Source organism: Schistocerca piceifrons, chromosome 8 (genome assembly GCF_021461385.2).
Source record: "Schistocerca piceifrons isolate TAMUIC-IGC-003096 chromosome 8, iqSchPice1.1, whole genome shotgun sequence".
In the NCBI taxonomy this organism is placed as follows: domain Eukaryota; kingdom Metazoa; phylum Arthropoda; class Insecta; order Orthoptera; family Acrididae; genus Schistocerca; species Schistocerca piceifrons.
Window position 1 is genome coordinate 98,366,262 of NC_060145.1, and position 20,710 is coordinate 98,386,971.

At 40.4% G+C, this 20,710-nt stretch overlaps 1 protein-coding gene across 1 annotated transcript in view; it reads right to left on the reverse strand.

Annotated features, from left to right (window-relative positions):
• LOC124711294 (CD2 antigen cytoplasmic tail-binding protein 2 homolog) overlaps positions 1 to 20,710 on the reverse strand; it is an 83,777-nt gene that overhangs the window by 14,590 nt on the left and 48,477 nt on the right. The window contains exons 4-6 of the mRNA XM_047241298.1: positions 17,772 to 17,919; positions 4,290 to 4,465; positions 445 to 694 (exon numbers count right to left, since the gene is read on the reverse strand). Of these exons, the coding sequence (XP_047097254.1) occupies positions 445 to 694; positions 4,290 to 4,465; positions 17,772 to 17,919 (574 nt within the window). The remainder of the gene's footprint in view (positions 1 to 444; positions 695 to 4,289; positions 4,466 to 17,771; positions 17,920 to 20,710) is intronic.

Sequence of the window (20,710 nt, forward strand, 5' to 3'; positions counted from 1 at the left end):
AACATTCTCATACTATCGTGCTATTGTCCACGTGACCTAAGTGGGTTTCTCCTCTAATTCTTTCTCTCTCCTTTTCCAAGTACAGTCTGGGTGCTCTATCACTGCTGCAAATCAACAGTATTTCTCTTTTATATTTGTCGTAGTCTCACTGTAGGCTACTCTTCCCAATGTTTTATCTCATAATCAATAAATGTAGCAATTAAACTTCACACAGCATACATAAAGTAAACTTTATAAACACTGTGAAAAGGCTGCCAGTGATTTTGAGCAGGTTTAATATTTGTAAAATATTTCTAGCTGTGAGGATTTTTTGATGGGAGGGTGGGTGGTGATGGGGTGCCTCTGACTAACAGAGAAGAGAAATTGTTTCACTCAGTGTTGGTTCATGTCAAACTATAATCAAGCTTGAACATTCCCTCCTTAACAATTTTTAGACTGTTTTACCTGAAATAGCACCAGAAGATGAGCTACTGTTTGCATTTGATCCTTCCTGAGAATCTTGAGTCTTTTGTCTTTTGGATGCAGGTTCTCCAGTTTCACTTCCATCATCATGTTTCTGCTTCTTTTCGCCAAGTCTTGCTTTCTCTTTCTCATCAAAATCATCAGCATACATGTCCAGTGCATCATCATATGCCCGTGCAGCTGACTTCTTGGCAGATTCCTCAGCCTTTGCTTTCATATCTGCTGCTTCAACCTGACCAAGAGTAAAAAATTTTGGCTGAGTAGATACATTTCACTTTATTTAGCTCATAACAAATAGTGATGAAAGTCTACAACTGTGTAAATATAGATTCAAAAGACGGAAAGATTACTACACCTTTTTTTCAAATTTTATATCCATTTTCAAGCATTGAGGTGACTCCCTCATGTTCAATATTATGCCTGTGTGTGAAGATCTGCATTTTTATTGAATTTTCTTTTAATTAATAGTTAATAGCAGAAAGATTTTATATAACACAATAGTAGTGCTACTGATAGTGAGGATACAATTTTTCATTTTTTTTTAAATTTAATAACTATATTTATAATGAAAGAATTGGGTTTAGTAGGAACGTGATATTCACTAAACTTAATGTAAGCTGAAGCATAATGACACCATGGTCTGATACACAGTCATAATATCTATGTATTGTATATAAAAACAAAGATGAGGTGACTTACCGAACAAAAGCGCTGGCAGGTCGATAGACACACAAACAAACACAAACACAAAATTCAAGCTTTCGCAACAAACTGTTGCCTCATCAGGAAAGAGGGAAGGAGAGGGGAAGACGAAAGGAAGTGGGTTTTAAGGGAGAGGGTAAGGAGTCATTCCAATCCCGGGAGCGGAAAGACTTACCTTAGGGGGAAAAAAGGACAGGTATACACTCGCACACACACACATATCCATCCACACATACAGACACAAGCAGACATATTTAAAGACAAAGAGTTTGGGCAGAGATGTCAGTCGAGGCAGAAGTGTGGAGGCAAAGAAGTTGTTGAAAGACAGGTGAGGTATGAGTGGCGGCAACTTGAAATTAGCGGAGATTGAGGCCTGGCGGATGACGAGAAGAGAGGATATACTGAAGGGCAAGTTCCCATCTCCGGAGTTCGGATAGGTTGGTGTTGGTGGGAAGTATCCAGATAACCCGGACGGTGTAACACTGTGCCAAGATGTGCTGGCTGTGCACCAAGGCATGTTTAGCCACAGGGTGATCCTCATTACCAACAAACACTGTCTGCCTGTGTCCATTCATGCGAATGGACAGTTTGTTGCTGGTCATTCCCACATAGAATGCATCACAGTGTAGGCAGGTCAGTTGGTAAATCACGTGGGTGCTTTCACACGTGGCTCTGCCTCTGATCGTGTACACCTTCCGGGTTACAGGACTGGAGTAGGTGGTGGTGGGAGGGTGCATGGGACAGGTTGTTTGTGTGTCTATCGACCTGCCAGCGCTTTTGTTCGGTAAGTCACCTCATCTTTGTTTTTATATATAATTTTTCCCACGTGGAATGTTTCCTTCCATTATATTGATATCTATGTATTGTGTTTGTCATAAGACATTGTGAACGTTTTACTGCCTGTACGCAAATTTCTGTATGGATGGGAAGGCACAAAGAAAATGTATCAGCAGATTTACAATACAACACAAATTCAGTGTTCTCACTAATCTTTCTGTAATATTTCACCATTTTTCTGATCCTAAGGTGATTATGAACTGTGAAATAAAATGTAGAATTCTCCAGATGCAAAAATAAACCAAAAATTAGGTAGATTCTATACCATTTAAAAAGATGAATAAATTATTGAAACATACTGTTTTAACTGCCATACATTAAATTGCTGTGGATGTAACATTTACATCCAAACTATGAATAATAATATCAATAAATTATTAATACTCATTTCATGTCACAAGCTCTTACTACTCCCACAACATAAGAATTTTGTGCCATTGTACCACTGAACCAAAAAAAAATTCAAATGAATTTTTCAGACAGGGCTCCATAATATCAGCCATACACATTCACTTTCTAGGATGTCTAGGGAAAGAAGATAAAAGAAAAAGAAGCAACTATGAATTGTGGAAGAGACCTACAGATTCGAGGCAACAAGTGCTTGAGAATCATCTAGTCATGCAGTATCAGAAGTATGCTGCAGAATCTGTGCAGCTTTCAGTCTCCACACCTTCCTTTCAGTGTCAGGTATTGCTGAGCAGTCAAAATTTGTAGCAACTGATAATGTCATTGCATCAACATGCATGCACTACACTGGAGTTCATCACTACAAGTGCTGGAACAAAAGGAGTACTGATGACTCTAGCTGTCGTGTAGAGTCAATAAAGAAAGTGACTCTTCAGGCTTTCGTGGCTGATCTGTTCAATACATGACTCTCAGTAGAGAAGGATAAGGATGGGGAGGAAATTAATTGTGACCTAAATGAAGAAAAAGAAGCATAAAGGCCAACTGTATAAATGTCACTGACTGAAGATAAATTTTGATCTTAATTCAGAAACTAAACCAGTTCATGAATTTAGTATGTTATATTGCAACACTAAGATTAGAACAGAAAAAAAAAACAGTGTTGAACTCAATTAGCACAAGATGTGCTTGGCAATAATAGTGAATCAGCAAAGGACAGGATTATCACACTTCAAACACAGATATTAATCATATTTTGTAGTGTAGACTTCACTTGGCATCCTGGGGTCATAGTGTCAAAATATGATGGACAGATCCGAAGTGTTACAAGTTCCCCAGAAAAGAAGTGTTGATGAATTTCCATTTTACATTCTATCTGACATCACTAAATAGGAAAGCAGCCAATTAAGAACTTGTTAATAATGTTTATAGCGCTTGTGTTTCAGTCTGTTTTCTCACAAAACTATTTTTCCCACTGTCCATTATCTCACAAATTTAAGTTTAGTATAGGATGATGTAATCTGATGTAATTTCAATTGCTTCATCCTAATCATCTAACATATACACAGATACTTTGTGGCCCTTCATCAGTAAAGCCTTACATGTTAAACACCAGAGTAAGTCCCACCCCATCATTGAAAGCTGTATTTGCATTTGGCCTGACTGTCTTATCACCCCGGCAGGGAACTGCATCTAACAACATTACAGAAGCTGTGCTATTGGAGAACTATTTTTCAGCTGTACAGATATCCCTAATAAGGTCAAACACTTCAGAAGTGATTCTTCAGCTTCATTCTGTCAAGACCACAGGATTTTCATTTGATATTTACTGACATGTCTCAGTATTTCCTTTATTTCAGTGTCACATAATCCTCATTGATTTCAATCAGTTTATCATCACTTTCTGCATTCATTATATGCTGAGAATAAGGGCACTGATTTAGTACAAGCTGTATTACTGCTTGCACAAGTTTCTCACTAGAACTGACTTGAGCACAAATATCTGTGGATGCAAGTGTTTACGTGTGGGATACAACAACTTGGCAACCATTTCAACACTTAAGATAGTGACCATCATGAATATGTTTGAAAAGCTAGTGTCTGGTAAAAAGAGTACTTCAGTCATTTTCATTACACGTATTGCAATCTCAGTTTCTAAAGCAAAGGAGTGACTCAAATGTTGCAGTATGAATGTTGGTTTTAGCACAAAGACAAATTTTACATACATTACCCTCTACAGACTCAGTATTTCCTAACGCACTAAACCCCAGCAATATATTTTAAAAAAGTATGCTATAAGATTTGATATACTGAAGCATCTTAGTAAACTGAGAGAGGCAAATAAAGCCATTTTATTACATAAAGGAGACAACATTTATCCTTACAATGGAGGTTATGTGCTCATAGCTCTCTTGGTAGATATCCATGTTGCCTGTCTCTGACAACAGTTGATTCGCCATTGCTGTGAGATCTGTCACATGCTGACTGTTGCCAGAATCATCCTGCAGACCTGCTTTTTTCCGGCGCCACCGCTCAGATGCCGACATTGTCTTATTGCCTCCTGTAAAGCAAAACACAACACATTTTATATAACATTAAATATTTTGAAAATAAGTTAGTAGTCACCATTTCTTTCAAACTAAATGCACAAATTAAAAATCAATAAAAGAAAAGTGAGAGGGGGGGCTGATATTAAAAGATCTTGGGTACACTGTCCCCTACGACACTAAAGTATGGGCATACTAAACTGTGAGTAACTTCAAAATTATGCTACTGTCTGCAAAAATAAAACACTCAAGTTTAGATAATGATTTCAAAATTGGTGCCAGATAATGTTGTACCTGAAAAAGGTTGTGATAAAATTGAAGCTAAAAGTGGTAATAAGTGCAAAGTATTTTACAAAGAAGACTGACATTAAAATGCAACTGCAAAAAAAGGTAAAATTGTTTGGTTTTAATAATGCATGAAACATTTCTAATCTGATGACTAGATGTACCAGAAACAGTGTACGTGTTTAACTCTGCCATGAAGAAGTCATTTCACTAAACATGACATGCACCTATATCAGCATCAAAATAGGGGGCTTTCCTCAGACATAAATCAGGTTCTACAGAAAATATTCCAAGAAAATGAAACTAAAAGCAAGTCTGTACTTATGCTAGGTGGTCCTCCAATGGGAAACTATTAAAGCACATGAATTCCTGCAGAAACAGACCCAACAATGACAGAAGCCTCATGAACAAAATACAGACATACAAATCTACATATGAGGTAAAAAACTGCTGTCTGTAACAAGAGAGAGAGCTGATAATATTACGAGGACAAATGTAAATAACAATGTAGTAAACAGCAACTCACATTAAACGAAGTGAGTACTAGTGTGCTTAGAATGTCAAACCAAAATGAAAGCACCAACCTGTCTCAAAAAGAAACTTACAATTTAAATAACCTAAACTAACGTTTCCGGATGTCTGACTCAGCTTTCATTACATGTTATCAGAATATACAGTCAATACATAACAAGCAATTGGAAGCTGAAGCCTACTTGTCAGCCACTAGTTTCAAGATTGATGTTATTTGTTTCTCTCAGTACTGACTCCCAACTGAAAACGTATTGTTCATTAAATTTTCAAATTATGCAGTTGGAGGCAGTTTTTAAAGCTCTAATAGGAGGAGTAGGGACGTTGTTTCATAAAAGTTATCTAGGAGGGCACAGAATTCAGCACATGCAAGAAAACTGGCCACTTACATATTGATAAACACTTAATATTGTGCTTTGAGATCAAGCAGCCCAATGTACTAACTGCCTGTATGTACTGCATGACTGATGTCAACATATACCAGTTTCCAAATGGGCTAGAGAGTGTAATGATTTTTACAAATACACTCCTGGAAATGGAAAAAAGAACACATTGTGTCAGACCCACCATACTTGCTCCGGACACTGCGAGAGGGCTGTACAAGCAATGATCACACGCACGGCACAGCGGACACACCAGGAACCGCGGTGTTGGCCGTCGAATGGCGCTAGCTGCGCAGCATTTGTGCACCGCCACCGTCAGTGTCAGCCAGTTTGCCGTGACATACGGAGCTCCATCGCAGTCTTTAACACTGGTAGCATGCCGCGACAGCGTGGACGCGAACCGTATGTGCAGTTGACGGACTTTGAGCGAGGGCGTATGGTGGGCATGCGGGAGGCAGGGTGGACGTACCGCCGAATTGCTCAACACGTGGGGCGTGAGGTCTCCACAGTACATCGATGTTGTCGCCAGTGGTCGGCGGAAGGTGCACGTGCCCGTCGACCTGGGACCGGACCGCAACGATGCACGAGTGCACGCCAAGACCGTAGGATCCTACGCAGTGCCGTAGGGGACCGCACCGCCACTTCCCAGCAAATTAGGGACACTGTTGCTCCTGGGGTATCGGCGAGGACCATTCGCAACCGTCTCCATGAAGCTGGGCTACGGTCCCGCACACCGTTAGGCCGTCTTCCGCTCACGCCCCATCATCGTGCAGCCCGCCTCCAGTGGTGTCGCGACAGGCGTGATTGGAGGGACGAATGGAGACGTGTCGTCTTCAGCGATGAGAGTCGCTTCTGCCTTGGTGCCAATGATGGTCGTATGCGTGTTTGGCGCCGTGCAGGTGAGCGCCACAATCAGGACTGCATACGACCGAGGCACACAGGGCCAACACCCGGCATCATGGTGTGGGGAGCGATCTCCTACACTGGCCGTACACCACTGGTGATCGTCGAGGGGACACTGAATAGTGCACGGTACATCCAAACCGTCATCGAACCCATCGTTCTACCATTCCTAGACCGGCAAGGGAACTTGCTGTTCCAACAGGACAATGCACGTCCGCATGTATCCCGTGCCACCCAACGTGCTCTAGAAGGTGTAAGTCAACTACCCTGGCCAGCAAGATCTCCGGATCTGTCCCCCATTGAGCATGTTTGGGACTGGATGAAGCGTCGTCTCACGCGGTCTGCACGTCCAGCACGAACGCTGGTCCAACTGAGGTGCCAGGTGGAAATGGCATGGCAAGCCGTTCCACAGGACTACATTCAGCATCTCTACGATCGTCTCCATGGGAGAATAGCAGCCTGCATTGCTGCGAAAGGTGGATATACACTGTACTAGTGGCGACATTGTGCATGCTCTGTTGCCTGTGTCTATGTGCCTGTGGTTCTGTCAGTGTGATCATGTGATGTATCTGACCCCAGGAATGTGTCAATAAAGTTTCCCCTTCCTGGGACAATGAATTCACGGTGTTCTTATTTCAATTTCCAGGAGTGTACAAAGGTAGGGAGATCATACTGTGTGGTGATTTTAATATAAATTCTGCAAATATTTCATGCACAATGTGTAATGTCATAAATCTCTTCTCCATCACTATGGAAAACGTGGTGAAGAATTCAGTGAGGATAACATGCAATTCAAGCACTTGTACAGATGCAGTTTACCTGGAGTCAGAACCTTTCTTTTATAAATGCCCTGAAATGTTTCAATTATCACACTGACCAGGGTATTCTTTTATGGGTTTGTTTAGGACAACAAATGGCAAGTCACCATCTGCTTCCATCTCAAAAATGCAAATCCAAGGCTCTATCAGTAGCAACACGTTTAAAAATGTACTTCAGTCTAAGTTCTGGGATATTGTCATGAAGGAAAATGATGATCAGTAAATTTTACTATTCCTTGAAATGAAGTGACATCATTTCCATACTACCTTCACTGCAAAATGAGTCAAGGTACAACATTCAGGCAAGATAACTTGTAATGGCTGAATCAGGAAGGATATAAGAATATCACATAAGACTAGTAGGTCATTCTAAACAAAGTGTTACTGCAGAGGGTCCTGCTTTCTGCATGTATTTTAAACAGTACAAAAAGGTCCTCCATAAATTAATATCTAAGGCAAAACATCTACCAAATAAAGCCTGTATAGATAATTCAAATAACAATTGTGAAGCATGTACGTTACTGCCACAAAAACTTCGCAAACCAATGTCAAACAGAAAACACCAGAATCTCTCCAATATAACGGTCAACAAATAATGCACATCAAACCTGTTCACGTCATATTTAATAAATATTTTTGAAGTATAGTTAGCAGTCTTTCAGTTGGTTGCTCTCAACAGACAAAATCTCTCTCTACAACACGCATAAGATTTTTCAAATTACTTTTTCTACTATCCAATTATTTGGGAATGGCTAATTATTAGGAACACAAAAAATTACTCCACGTTGGCCTTAATGGTTTACCCAGATACATAACAAAACAGCTTCACGATGAAACAGTAAAACCACTATGTAATATAACCAGATGTGTTAAGAACCCTGGCACAGTCCCTTAGCCAATCAAAACCTACAAGACAGTTCCAATATGCAAACAGGATGCTTATGGTATAAGAGAAATCTGCAATCAGTGGTTTCACTCATATCTAAACAGATGGCAGCTGGTAACAATAATAATATATGATAGATGAACAACTCATTCAGATATAGTATCAAAACAAATAATTAAAGACATAAAGGTAACAACTCACAGAGTAACAGAGGAGCTGAGTCGTCTGACTAGACTCTGCAGCTTAGCTAGACTATGGCGAGAGGTCGTGTAAGGTGGGGTGGGAAAAGGGGGAAAGGAGAGAGGGAGCACAAGAGATGGTCAGTAAAGGGCGGCTGATGTGTGAGAGGGAGAGGCAGTAAGTTAATGGGACAGGAGTGTGGGACGGAGAAGCAGCAGGTGCATGGGACAGGACTGCTGTGCCGGCACTGCACAGCTGAGCTCGTGAAGTGCATAGTGCCACGGAGAAGCGGCAGGAAGGGCAGACAGAACTGAAGAAGGGTGTGGGTGCAGGATGGGTGAAGTTAGAGACTTGAGGTAGGGGTGCAGAGATGGGGCTAGGGGGCTAATGGAGATTTAGATTTACGCCCAGAGGATTACAGGATCGATGTGTTGCAACGACGATGCTTCACAGAAAAACAACTGCCCAAAGAAGGGCAGCATTAATGGTCACAAGTTTTGTTTTATCGGAGGTGAGTGTACAGAAATACTGAAAAACCTGAAATGGCATACACTCTCAGATAGTCATCAATTATCTCATAAAAACCTACTTACAGAGCTATAAGAACCCAAATTAAACAAAGAATTTAGCGATATCCTTCATCACCCTGTGCATTACTCTCGCAGGGACCATGAAGACAAGATTAGATTAATAGCAGCATGCAGAATGGCATTTTAGCAGTCACTCTTCCCATGCTCCATATCTGACTGGAACAGAAGACCCTAAAGTGTAGTACAATGCCAAGTACCCACTGCCACGAACTTCACAGAGGTTTGCACAGTATGTATGTGGATTTAGTTTCAAGCACATCCGTGAGCAATACAATCACCACACCTGCTACTAATACAGCAGAAGTTTCCCAAAAACAATGTATACTCTGGCTAATGCTGAATGTATCCCACAATATTATGTTTATAATTTTTTATTTATAAATATGATAAGTATACACAAATTAGTGCTGATGCTGCCAATGCCTCATCAGAACCACATGCACATAGAAACTTGCTGATGGTTTTAATGGCTAGTAGGGGGACCTTTGCGATACCTATCTCAGTCCCAACATTACTAGTGATAGAGCACTACAGGAAACCTATATGACCCTACAAAGAATATGTGAAAGAACTTGCTCCTCTTCCAGCAGCAATGTACCTTTATGTCTGGAGGAACAAACCATTCCCAGTGATTGGAAAAATGCATAGGTCATTCCCATTTGCAAGGAGCATCACCGAACATACACACAAACCTGAAATCACTGATCAGTCTGCTGTATTTTCTTGAACACATTTCATGATAATGTATTATTATATTTCTAGAGAGCAAAAATATCCTCTGTAAGAAACAACATGGATCAAGTGAAATTTGGTTTGCTCGGCTTGTCCACATGACCAAGAAGACAGTAAATACTGACACACAGGTTGACACTAGAAGGCATTCAGTACAGTTTCCTTCTCATCCCATCCAATAAGTTTCCCCTAGCCTAAGTTTTTGGGTAACTTTTCCAAACTCTCCACATTTCCTAAACCCCACCAGTCATTTTAATTCATCCCTCTTCCTTCCCTTCAACCCCCATCCCAGAAAAAGGAGCCAGTGGCACCAAAAGCTTGCACATTCCTTTAACTTGTATGTGCCACGGCTTGGTGAGAAGATATTTTTATTTATCCAGTTATACTACATTTTCAAAAATTAATAGATATTCACACATTTTTATGTTGATGAGAGGCCACAAAATATAACATGGAACTTGGGGAGAAACAAGTTCTTATACTGGCCACTGGGAGAGACAGTTCCTGTGTTCTAACACAGTGGCTGTCTCAGCTGCATGTTGTCTGCGAGCTGCACACTTTGCCTGTGTTGTGGCTGCCTCAATTGGCAATGCCGCTGTCAGCCCACATACTTTCAGCATTCTTATTGTTATCTCTGTTCTACACAGCATGATGTGCGGTCTCCACACACCGTAGGTGCAGGAAGAGCTATGTATCATGCCTGGTAGATTGTGTGTAGTGTCAAAAAAATTTATGTTCGAAGAGCTAGACAAGAGTGTAAAATTCCCATCAAAAAGTGTGTAACAACAATGGAAATTTCTGGGTGGAATAATAAGTAAAATGAAGTAAAGGCAACCATTTACCTATAGCTGACTGACATGTGGCACACAGAAACACACAGCAGTAAACAGTTTTTATACTAGCAAACCTGCTGCCTCCTTCCGAGCCACTAGTCACTTGCTCCCAGCCCCTCTCCCTGCCTACTCTTCCGTCTCCCTCTACCTACCCCACCCGACACTACCCCCACCACAATTAGTCAGAGTGCCAAAAAATAACAATGGTACTGTTAATCAAGCCAGGAGTGGAGAGTGGAGTGGACGGGGAGGGAGAGGGTGGGGGTTTACTCTAGCTCATTAAAGGGTAATTCTAAAAACAAGCGAGTTTCCTTTCTTTTGTGCATGCCCATTGACAACTCAACACTTCTACTTTTCAGTGAGTGACATTCTTTAATCCAAAAGCATTTACATTCTACAAGAAATTTCATGGGATGTTTAGGTTTAAATGTTCATTCAATATATGAAATAAACATATTTACTTTCTGAATTATGTGGAAATTACTGTAATGAGGGCAGGTCCATTATAAATGTCAATGAAAGATACAAGTGCGGATTAAAGAGGGGCGGGTAGTGGTGGTGGAGGGGGTGATCGCCCCCTTCCCCATCCACCCAAGAGTTGAAGCTAAATTAAAAATCAAATGGTCTTGGTCAGTGGATTTAGTCATTCAATTCGGTACTCCCCAAGCCACATTACTTTGTGTGCCCGAGAGAATGTACCAGTGACTTGTGCTCCCCTTCCTGTTCAAATTGTGAGTGCCAAATACCAGCAAGGCTTCCCGATCTGCCACAGCAGCACATGCTTCGCATTTCTCTAAGGACGCTATCAGGTTTGCCCCTAATGTTGTCATTGCTACTATTGTTAGACTGCTTGCCCAGAATTCAGGAGCATATCTAAAGAGTTTGCTGTGTGTTAACAATTATATAAAAGAAATTACTCAACTGGGTTGTAAATGCTACACATTTCAAGAAATTTAAAACTTTTTTTCTCTACAATAAAACACATTTTTGCAAATGTTATATTTTAAAGTATCAAAACAGCTTAAAACAGTAGTTTTTTTCATAGACGTTCAAGGGGAGCACCCCTGGGTCTTCTTTCTCTTCTAAGCAACTGCCCCCACCCACAAAACTTCATTAATTCACCCCTGCAAAGACATATTCAGGATTCACATATTACACACAACAAGTGGTCATATGGATCAAGGAAAGGAAAAAAAGCGGCACTTTTAAAAGGATAGCTACTCACTGTAGGTAAAAATCAAATATCATGTAAATGTATAGTTGTGCAGAATACAATAAATTTATTTGTATCTCGAAAATAAGTTAATGATTCTTCTACAAAAGGAAAATCTCATTTTGTTCCAAAAGTGCTTTTAATGTTCAAGTCGGGGAGTAAAACAGCAGATAAGCATGAAGAGATGACTAATGGAAATTTTTCATGGTAATTATTTGAGCTATTACTGTTCACTTCAGATGCATGCATAATGCAGTACTGCAGTTTGTCTGAATTATTGTCTTTTTTATGTCAAGAGGCTGTGACAGAAATCAATACCCAGGCTTCACAGCAGCTCTGTTACTCTGCATGATGTTGCTATTTTGAAATTTTATAGTTTTCAAACTACTTGTCATGCTGATGTAATCTTTAATACAGCCTTTTGCACGCTGGCTAGCTATAGTTTACAACATACGTGAGATACATGTCAGCTGTCTCAACTGCACCTGAACCATCACACGAGACCATTCACAACTGAAACCGCTCCACTGGCACTGGCTCCTCTCCTACATCTATATCTAAACTCAGCAAACCACCGTGAAGTGCATGGCAGAGGGTATGTCCCAATGTACCCAGTTGCAGTATATTCCTCGAGTCATCATTTAAAGCTGGTTCTTGAAACTTTGTTAGTAGACCTTCTCAAGATAGTTTACATCTACCTTCAAGAGTCGGCCACTTCAGTTTCTCCGGCATCTCTGTGACACACACTCACAGATCAAGTAAATCTGTGACCATTCATGCTCCCCTTATCTGTACGTGTTCAATATCTCCTGCTAGTCCTATCTGGTAGGGGTTCCACACAGTTGAGCTATAATCTAGAATGGGTCACCGGAGCAATTTGTAAGCAATCTCCTTTGGAGGCTGATCGCACTTCCCGCGTATTCTACTAACAAACCGAAGTCTACCACACGATTCATCCACAGCTGAGCCTATGTGATCATTCCCTTTCAAATCCCTACCAAATGGTACATCCAAGTATTCATGTGACTCACTGATATTATAGTCATAGGATACTATGTTTTTTCGTTTTGTGAAGTGCACAATTTCTACACATTTACAGCACACTGCCAATCTTTGCACCTCTTTGAAATATTATCAGGATGTGACTGAAAATTTATGCAGTCTCTTTCAGATAGTGGTTCATTATCTATAACTGCACCATCTGAAAAAAGTTTGATGCTATTACGAATATTATACGCAAGGTCATCAATAAATAACATGAACAGCAAGGGTCCTAACGCACTTCCAAGGGGCACACCCAAAGTTACTTCTATGTCTGACAATGACACTCTGTCCCAGATAACATGCTGTCTCCTTCCTACCAAAAAGTTCTCAATCCAGACACAAATTTCATTTCATATCCCGTATGATCGTAGTTTCGACAATATGCGTAGGTGTGGTAATGAGTCAAATACTTTTCAGAAATAAGAAATACTGCATCTACCTGACTGCCTTGATCAAAAGCTTTCAGTATGTGAGAAAAGTGAGAGTTGGGTTCCACATGATCAATACTTACAGAATCCAAGCTGGTTGTTATGGAGGAGGTCATTCTGTTCGAGATACCTCATTATGTTTGAGATCAGAATATGTTGTAAGATTCTACAACAAATCAATGTCAAGGATATTGGACATTAGGTTTATGGATCACTTCTACTATCTTCTTGTAGATGGGTGTGACTTGTGCTTTCATCCAAGAAATGGGCACAATTTTTTGTTCGAGGGATCTATGAAAGATTATAGTCAGAAGAAGGGCTAACTCAGCTGCAAATTAAGTATAGAATCTGACAGGGATTCCACTGGGCCCTGGAGCTATGTTCAATTTTAATGATTTCAGCTTTTTCTCAACACCACTGACAGTAATAGTTATTTCACTCATCTTTGCAGTGGCAGGAGTATTAAACTGGGACAATTCCCCTGTGTTTTCCTTTGTAAAAAAAACATTTGAAAACAAAATTAACATTTCACCTTCTGCTTTCCTACTCTCAATTGCAGTTCCTGTCTGATTAGCTTGGGACTGGATATTAACTTTGGTGCCACCAACAGCCTTTACATACAACCAGAATACAGTGTCATCTGCACTGATAGGGGCCATCATTTTGCATGACTCTATTATCATTTGATCTTCATGTATCGCAGTCATTCAAATCATTATTTAAATTGATAAACTAGTCTGACTCCAGTTTGTTTCCCGCACATGGTCACTTGCGAAATCAGTTTCATTTTCAGAGACAGCTGCGAGCAAATATGTAATAGTGTGTGACCCACCTCAAACACAAAATATAGAAGCTAGTGTAAATCACAAACACACATTAACCTATCCAGCCTTAACAGATAGCTGGTTGCTCTCCTCAGTAAGAAGTGACACGGTAGCAAAAGTAAATACATGAGACCATACATATCCTGAACCAAGATGTCAACTTGACAATCATTGCAAACTCTCTACCTACAGCTGTTACTGCAGGAACCTATTATAAATCACATTTTAAAATACTGAGTGGACAGAGTGAGTGAAATCCCACTGGATGGTCCATAGCTGCTTTTACTGCCTTACCACATTAATTCACATGCTACTGTCAACACTTAACCAAAAATAACACTGAATATGTATCATAATGTTCGTACAGATTGACTCTTGCCCTTTACAAGTCTTTTCTTTCTTCATCCACTATGTAGAAAGCCTACTGAATCACAGGAGACCATTCTGTTGAAGGCAGCAGTTTCAGAAAATGAACATCATATCTCCCCCGTTTGGTGAACACACAATTTGATACAAACTACCGTAACATGTCGACCTTAGTAGATGTGTCACTCCTTTCCAAAGTCCTCTTTTTGCCCCACTTCCAAATTCCATCATGCAGGACTTATTAAAGGCCTTCTCTCCTTCTCCCGGTCCCAAAAGTGGAAACACTTTTTCACCACCGACCCTACCGATCAGACTCAACCAAAGACCAGTGTTGACCCATGCCTGACTCAGTTCACTCCTTCATCCAACCGTGATCCACTCCCACTGTCCACAAATCTCCCCTTGTTAACTTTCCAGAATTTCTTAACCCCGAACCTTGCCTCAGCCTCAGTCTCAGCATCATTCCCCAAATCCCTCAACATGCAAACTAGCCTTATATTCACAGAAATAAATGCAATCCACCACTTAAACTGATCCCGACCTTTTAATTATCTTCTGACAAAACTCCACAACTGCTGTTTTGAACCACAAGGCTTACCTGGCAGTAGGACTCCACCAGCTGTCAGATTCATCCACCTACAACCCCTGCCACACTGACCCCATTACAGAGGTCAAGCAGGATCTCCAGTCTCTCCTCAAATCCTTACGCCCATCCCAAAACCTCTCCCCGGAGACCATCTCTCTCCTCACTCCAACCACTGCCTGCACTGCTGCCTTCTACATGCTTCCTAAAGTCCTTAAACCCAACCACCCAGGACACCCCATTTGTGGCTGGTTACTGTACCTCCAAGAGAGAATCTCTGCTCTTGTAGACCAACACCTTCAGCCTATGAGCCGCAATCTACCTTAAACCATTTTCTCAACTGATTCTCCACAGTTCCTGTTCCTTTAACACAGGATGCTCCGCTTGTCACTATTGATGGCACCTCTCTTTACCCTGACATCCCTAATACTCATCGCCTTACTGCTATTGAACACTGCCTTTCAAACACCCGGTGGATTCCAAACCAACAATCTCCTCCCTAATCACCGTTACCAACTATATTCTCACCCACAATTACCTCTCCTTTGAAGGCATTACCTATCAACAAATCCGGGGTACATCTATGGGCACTCGTATTGCACCATCCTATGCCAATTTATTCCTGGGCCGTCTGGAGGAATCCTTCCTAAACACCCACAACTCCAAACCCATAACCTGATTCAGATTCATTAATGACATCTTCATGATCTGGATTGAGGGTGAGAACATCCAATCCACATTCCCCCATTCACTTAGTCCTACTCAACCAAACAAGCCACCATCCTCGATATTGAACTCCACCTCAAAGATGGTCAAATCAGTATCTCTGTCCATATCAAACCTACCAACCCCCAGCAATGCATCCACTTTGACACCTGCCACCCATTCCGTACCAAGAAGTCTCTTCCATACAGCCTATCCACTTGTGGCTGTCGCACCTGCAGTGACAAGCAGTTCCTCTCAAAACATACCAAGGGCATCAGTGAGGCCTTCACAGGCTGTAATAACCCTCCCAACCTTGTACAAAAACAGATCTCCCATGCCTTATCTCTCCTGCCACCCACCACCTGCCAAATTACCACTGTCCAGCCATAGAGGAGCATTCCCCTCATGACTCATTCCCACCGACAACCGGAGCAACTGAATCACATTCTCCGTCGGGGTTTCAACACCCTCTCGTTGAGCCCTCATATGAAGAGCATCATACCCTCTACCTTTCCCACCCCTCCCACAATGATATTTGCTGCCCATCAGACCGACACAATATCCTTGCCCATCTCTACACAACTCCTGGTCCCAACCCCTTGCAGCAGAGCTCATATCCCTGTAATAGACCTGGATGCAAGATCTATCCCATACACCTCCCACCACCACCATCTACAACAGTCCAGTCACAATCAACTATACCATCGAAGGCAAGGCACCTGTGGAACCAGTTATATGATCTATAGCCTAATCTCCAACCAATGTGTTGCATTTTATGGGGGCATGACAACCAACAAGCTGTCTGTCCACAAGAATGGCCTCTGACAGACTGTGGCCAAGGAACAACTGGACCACCATGTGGCTAAGCATGCTGCCCAACACAACTTTCTTCATTTCCATGTCATTTTGATCCTTCCAACCAACACCAGGTTTTCTGAATTGCACAGGTGGGAAGTCTCCCTGCAATATATATATCCTATGTTCCTGTAACCCTCCTGGCCCCAACCTTCATTAGTCGTTGTCTTTACCCGTCTAGCCCCTTCCTTGTTCCCTTTCCAGCACTACAAAGTCACCCAATGCACCCCCAGTCTTTTTACTTCTGTCCTTTTCTGCTAACCCCCCGCCCTCTGCCTAACCTCCCAACCATCCCAAGTGCACCTAGCTGCCCTTCCTCTCCCCACCTGTATGCTCCCACAAACAGCACTTTACTGTCCCCCCCCTCCCCCCCCCCCCCTCTCTCTCTCTCTCTCTCTCTCTCTCTCTCTCTCTCTCTCTCTCTCTCTCTCTCTCTCTCTCCCCCTCTCTCTCCCCACCCCACCCCCACCACAGCTTCCTCTTTACTCCATCACCCTGTTGCCTCTCCTATTCCTATCATGCACTGCTGCTCACAGTCTGGCTTCAACAGCCAGAGACTGTGGTCATGTGTGTTTGTGTTTGCGTGTGTGTGTGTGTGTGTGTGTGTGTGTGTGTGTGTGTGTGTGTGTGTGTGTGTACTGTTTATTTTCGACAAAGACCTAGTTGGGAGAAAGCTCACTTTCTGACACTTTGTTGTGCCTATCTGAGTCTCAGCCTCTCCACTACATGGTGAGTAGCAAATATCCCTTTTGTAATATTGTTACATTCCATCCTGGATTTTCCATTGTTTGATTAGACCTTACCTTAAAAATTCTGTACATAAAATAACTATTTCAAAATTCAATGGGTCATCACAATACTTAACACTGCACAAACACACAAATATGGTAAAAAGCTTATATTTCTTGCGTATTATGTTAAAAAAAATGTTTTCTTACATTAAGCAAACAAACTGCTATTCTTAACTGTTGCTAATGTGCACAAGAAATCGGTAAAATATACCAACACACTAAACAGTTCATGGTTTTGATCTAGACTTCTTTGAAGTTCACGTTAATTGGCTAAGTTATACTACCTCATAACATAAACTCCAGAATAATACAAATTACATTTAAATAGACTTGTCTTCATTCTTACAAACCTATGTTTCGGAGCTTCACTTACCCAATCTTCTCAGTGACTTGGCAACTGTCTCTCCAGGTTTCATATACTCTAGCATTTTCCGATAAACCGGAATCTGATCAAATGCTACACTGGATACATCACTGTCACTCTCAGGCTCTGCTTCTGCAGGCTTGTCTGCCTCTTTTATCTGCAAGTAGGATGATTATCAAAACTAAGACAAAGGGGAATATTTATTCTGATAGAAAAAAAAGAAAACATATAATTTATGTTTCAGTCTAGTTGCTCATTTTAATTAAATTGTAAACATGTAATTAAAATGTGCAACTGAACCTGAAAAAAATGAGAATTATTTTAAATCTGAATACACCTGCTGATTCTCTCAGGACGAATATGTCGGCTATAGGGACAAAACACAAAGTTGGTAAAACGATGGTTATTATACACTGTATGGCGATGAAAAATCACTTTATAAAAGTTATGTTGATTTTAAATAATGGAAACTCCAGACAGGAATCTCAACAACGTAGGGAAAGACAGACTGCTACTTACTGTGAAGAAGACACGTTAAGTTGCAGACAGGTACAATTGAAAGACATTTACATAACGCTTTTTGCCACAGCCTTCATCGGCAAAAGAGAAACACACACCAGTCATACACACAAGCAAGCAAATCTCATGCAAACAAGACTGCCAATTTCGGCAGCTCAGACTGGAATGCCCAATTTGATTTTAGTATTAATTACTTAATTAATTAATTAATTGTTTTAAATTTTTTGAAAAACTGTTAAACTGTCCAGAACCAGTGAATAAATTCCGAGCACAGCAAACTAATAACACCAACCTAACTCTAAAGAACCTGATGAAACTGAAATGACTAAACAAATTAAGAGACTTAAAACAATAAAGTATCTGGAGAAAATGGCATAATTGCAGAACTACTAAAATCAGCTGGTCCTAACGCTATAATAGAGATCACTCAACTAACAGGACATATCTGGCAAACTGAGAAAATACATGAGGACTGGAAAACTAGCCTAATTAATCCATTGCATAAGAAAAGGGGATAGAACCGATGTTAATAATTACCAAGGAATTTCTCTCTCCCAATCACATACAAAATTCTCACAATGTTTACTTGATCGAACCCAAGCACAGTTAGAACCTAAAACTGGTGAATACCAAGCAGGCTTTAGACCAAACGGATACTGTTCAGAACAAATTCTTATTTTAAAACTAATCCTTAGGTGCCAAAGGACTTCTGGTAACAATACTGTACATACATTTGTGGATTTTAGAAGAGCCTATGACTTAGTTGATCATTAATCTCTTCTCCAAATTTTAGAGGAACAAGAACTAGATATTAAAACTATAACACTGATTAAGGAAACGTTAACCAAAACTAACTCTGAAGTTAAATTCATGGGGGAAATTTCTCAACCATTTGATATAAAGAATGGTGTTAGACAGAGAGAGGGACACTCCCCATTGCTGTTTAACTGTGTTTTGGAAAAGGCAATTACAGAATGGTGAGAGCAAAAGTCGAGTCAAAATATAGTTCAATCAATCAAGTTAGTTAGAAGTGATATTAGAGTAGACAGCCTCACCTTAACAGATAATCTGGCAATTTTAACTAGTGATATTACCACAGCTCAAAATCAAATTGAAATTCTTAAAGAAGTTACAGAAAAAGTACGGCTACAAATTTCATTAAAAAGAAACGGAATATATGACATGAAACAAACAAGCACCAATGTTTTTGAACATGTAATATGGAAAAATGAAAAGGGTTTCTCAATTTAAATACTTGGGAGAAATCGTACAAGAAAACGGTCTGGAAAAAGCTGCAAACAAAGTTCGCTGTCAAAAAATGGCAACTGCGTTAAGATTAACACAAGATATTTATAATACAAAATTAACTTTCTAAATTCAATAAACTTGGGCATTACAGCACCGTATTCAAACCTGGATGTCTTTATGGAGTGTAAACTTTAATTTTAAATAGAAAGTGGGATATTGAAGAAATTCAAAAGAAAGAAAGAAAGAAAGATTATTAGGAAAATATAAGGGCCAAAAATTACTGGTGGAGAAACTTATAGGCTGAAAAGTAATAAGGAAACAGAAGAATACACAGATATACAAGGTGACATGAGACAACGAAGACTTAAATTTTACGGGCGCATTAAACAAATGGCACCCACTAGGTTGACAAAACAAATAGTAGAATTCTATGAAAACAGAAGAAAGGCCAAAACTGAGCCAATTAAATGGATTCCTGTAATTAAGGAGGATTGTTAAGTAGCCAGTGTAACTCAGGCAGACATTAAAGACAGAAAAACATTCAGACAAAAGATATGTGATCGGAAACTTGGTAAGTGGGAAATTAGAAAACGGACTGGAACACCTTGGTCTGATGAAAGATACTTCATTCTGAAAGGATGAAACAAAATTGGACACAAAGGAAAGCCAACCACCAAAGCAACACTGACTGATTGTACCTCACCCATTTGTGAATAATAATAATAATAATAATAATAATAAACTAATTTTAGAATTACAAGTTGTATGTGTCAGATACTGCTTGCCAATGTGAAAAAGTAAGTTCATTTAACAATGAAGCCAATTTTCGGTTATTTGAAACTGACTGTTTTGTACTTATTATCTTAACAACGAAAATAATTTGAATGCTAAGTAATTTATTCAATAACAGCAGCAGTAAATGAAAAAATATAGTTTTCTATGCCTACAATGGAATGATCACATAGGCTCTGCCATATGTAAAGAATGTGGAAGACTTTAATTCATTGGTAGAATACTACAGAAATGCAGTTAGTATACAAAGAAGACTGCTTACAAAATCCTCATGTAAGCCACCGTAAAATAGTGAAAATAGTGGGGGAGTGGGAGGGGGAATTCTCAATACAAATGGTCACAGGTTTATTTGACAAATGGGAGAGCGTCACAGAGACACTCAAATAACT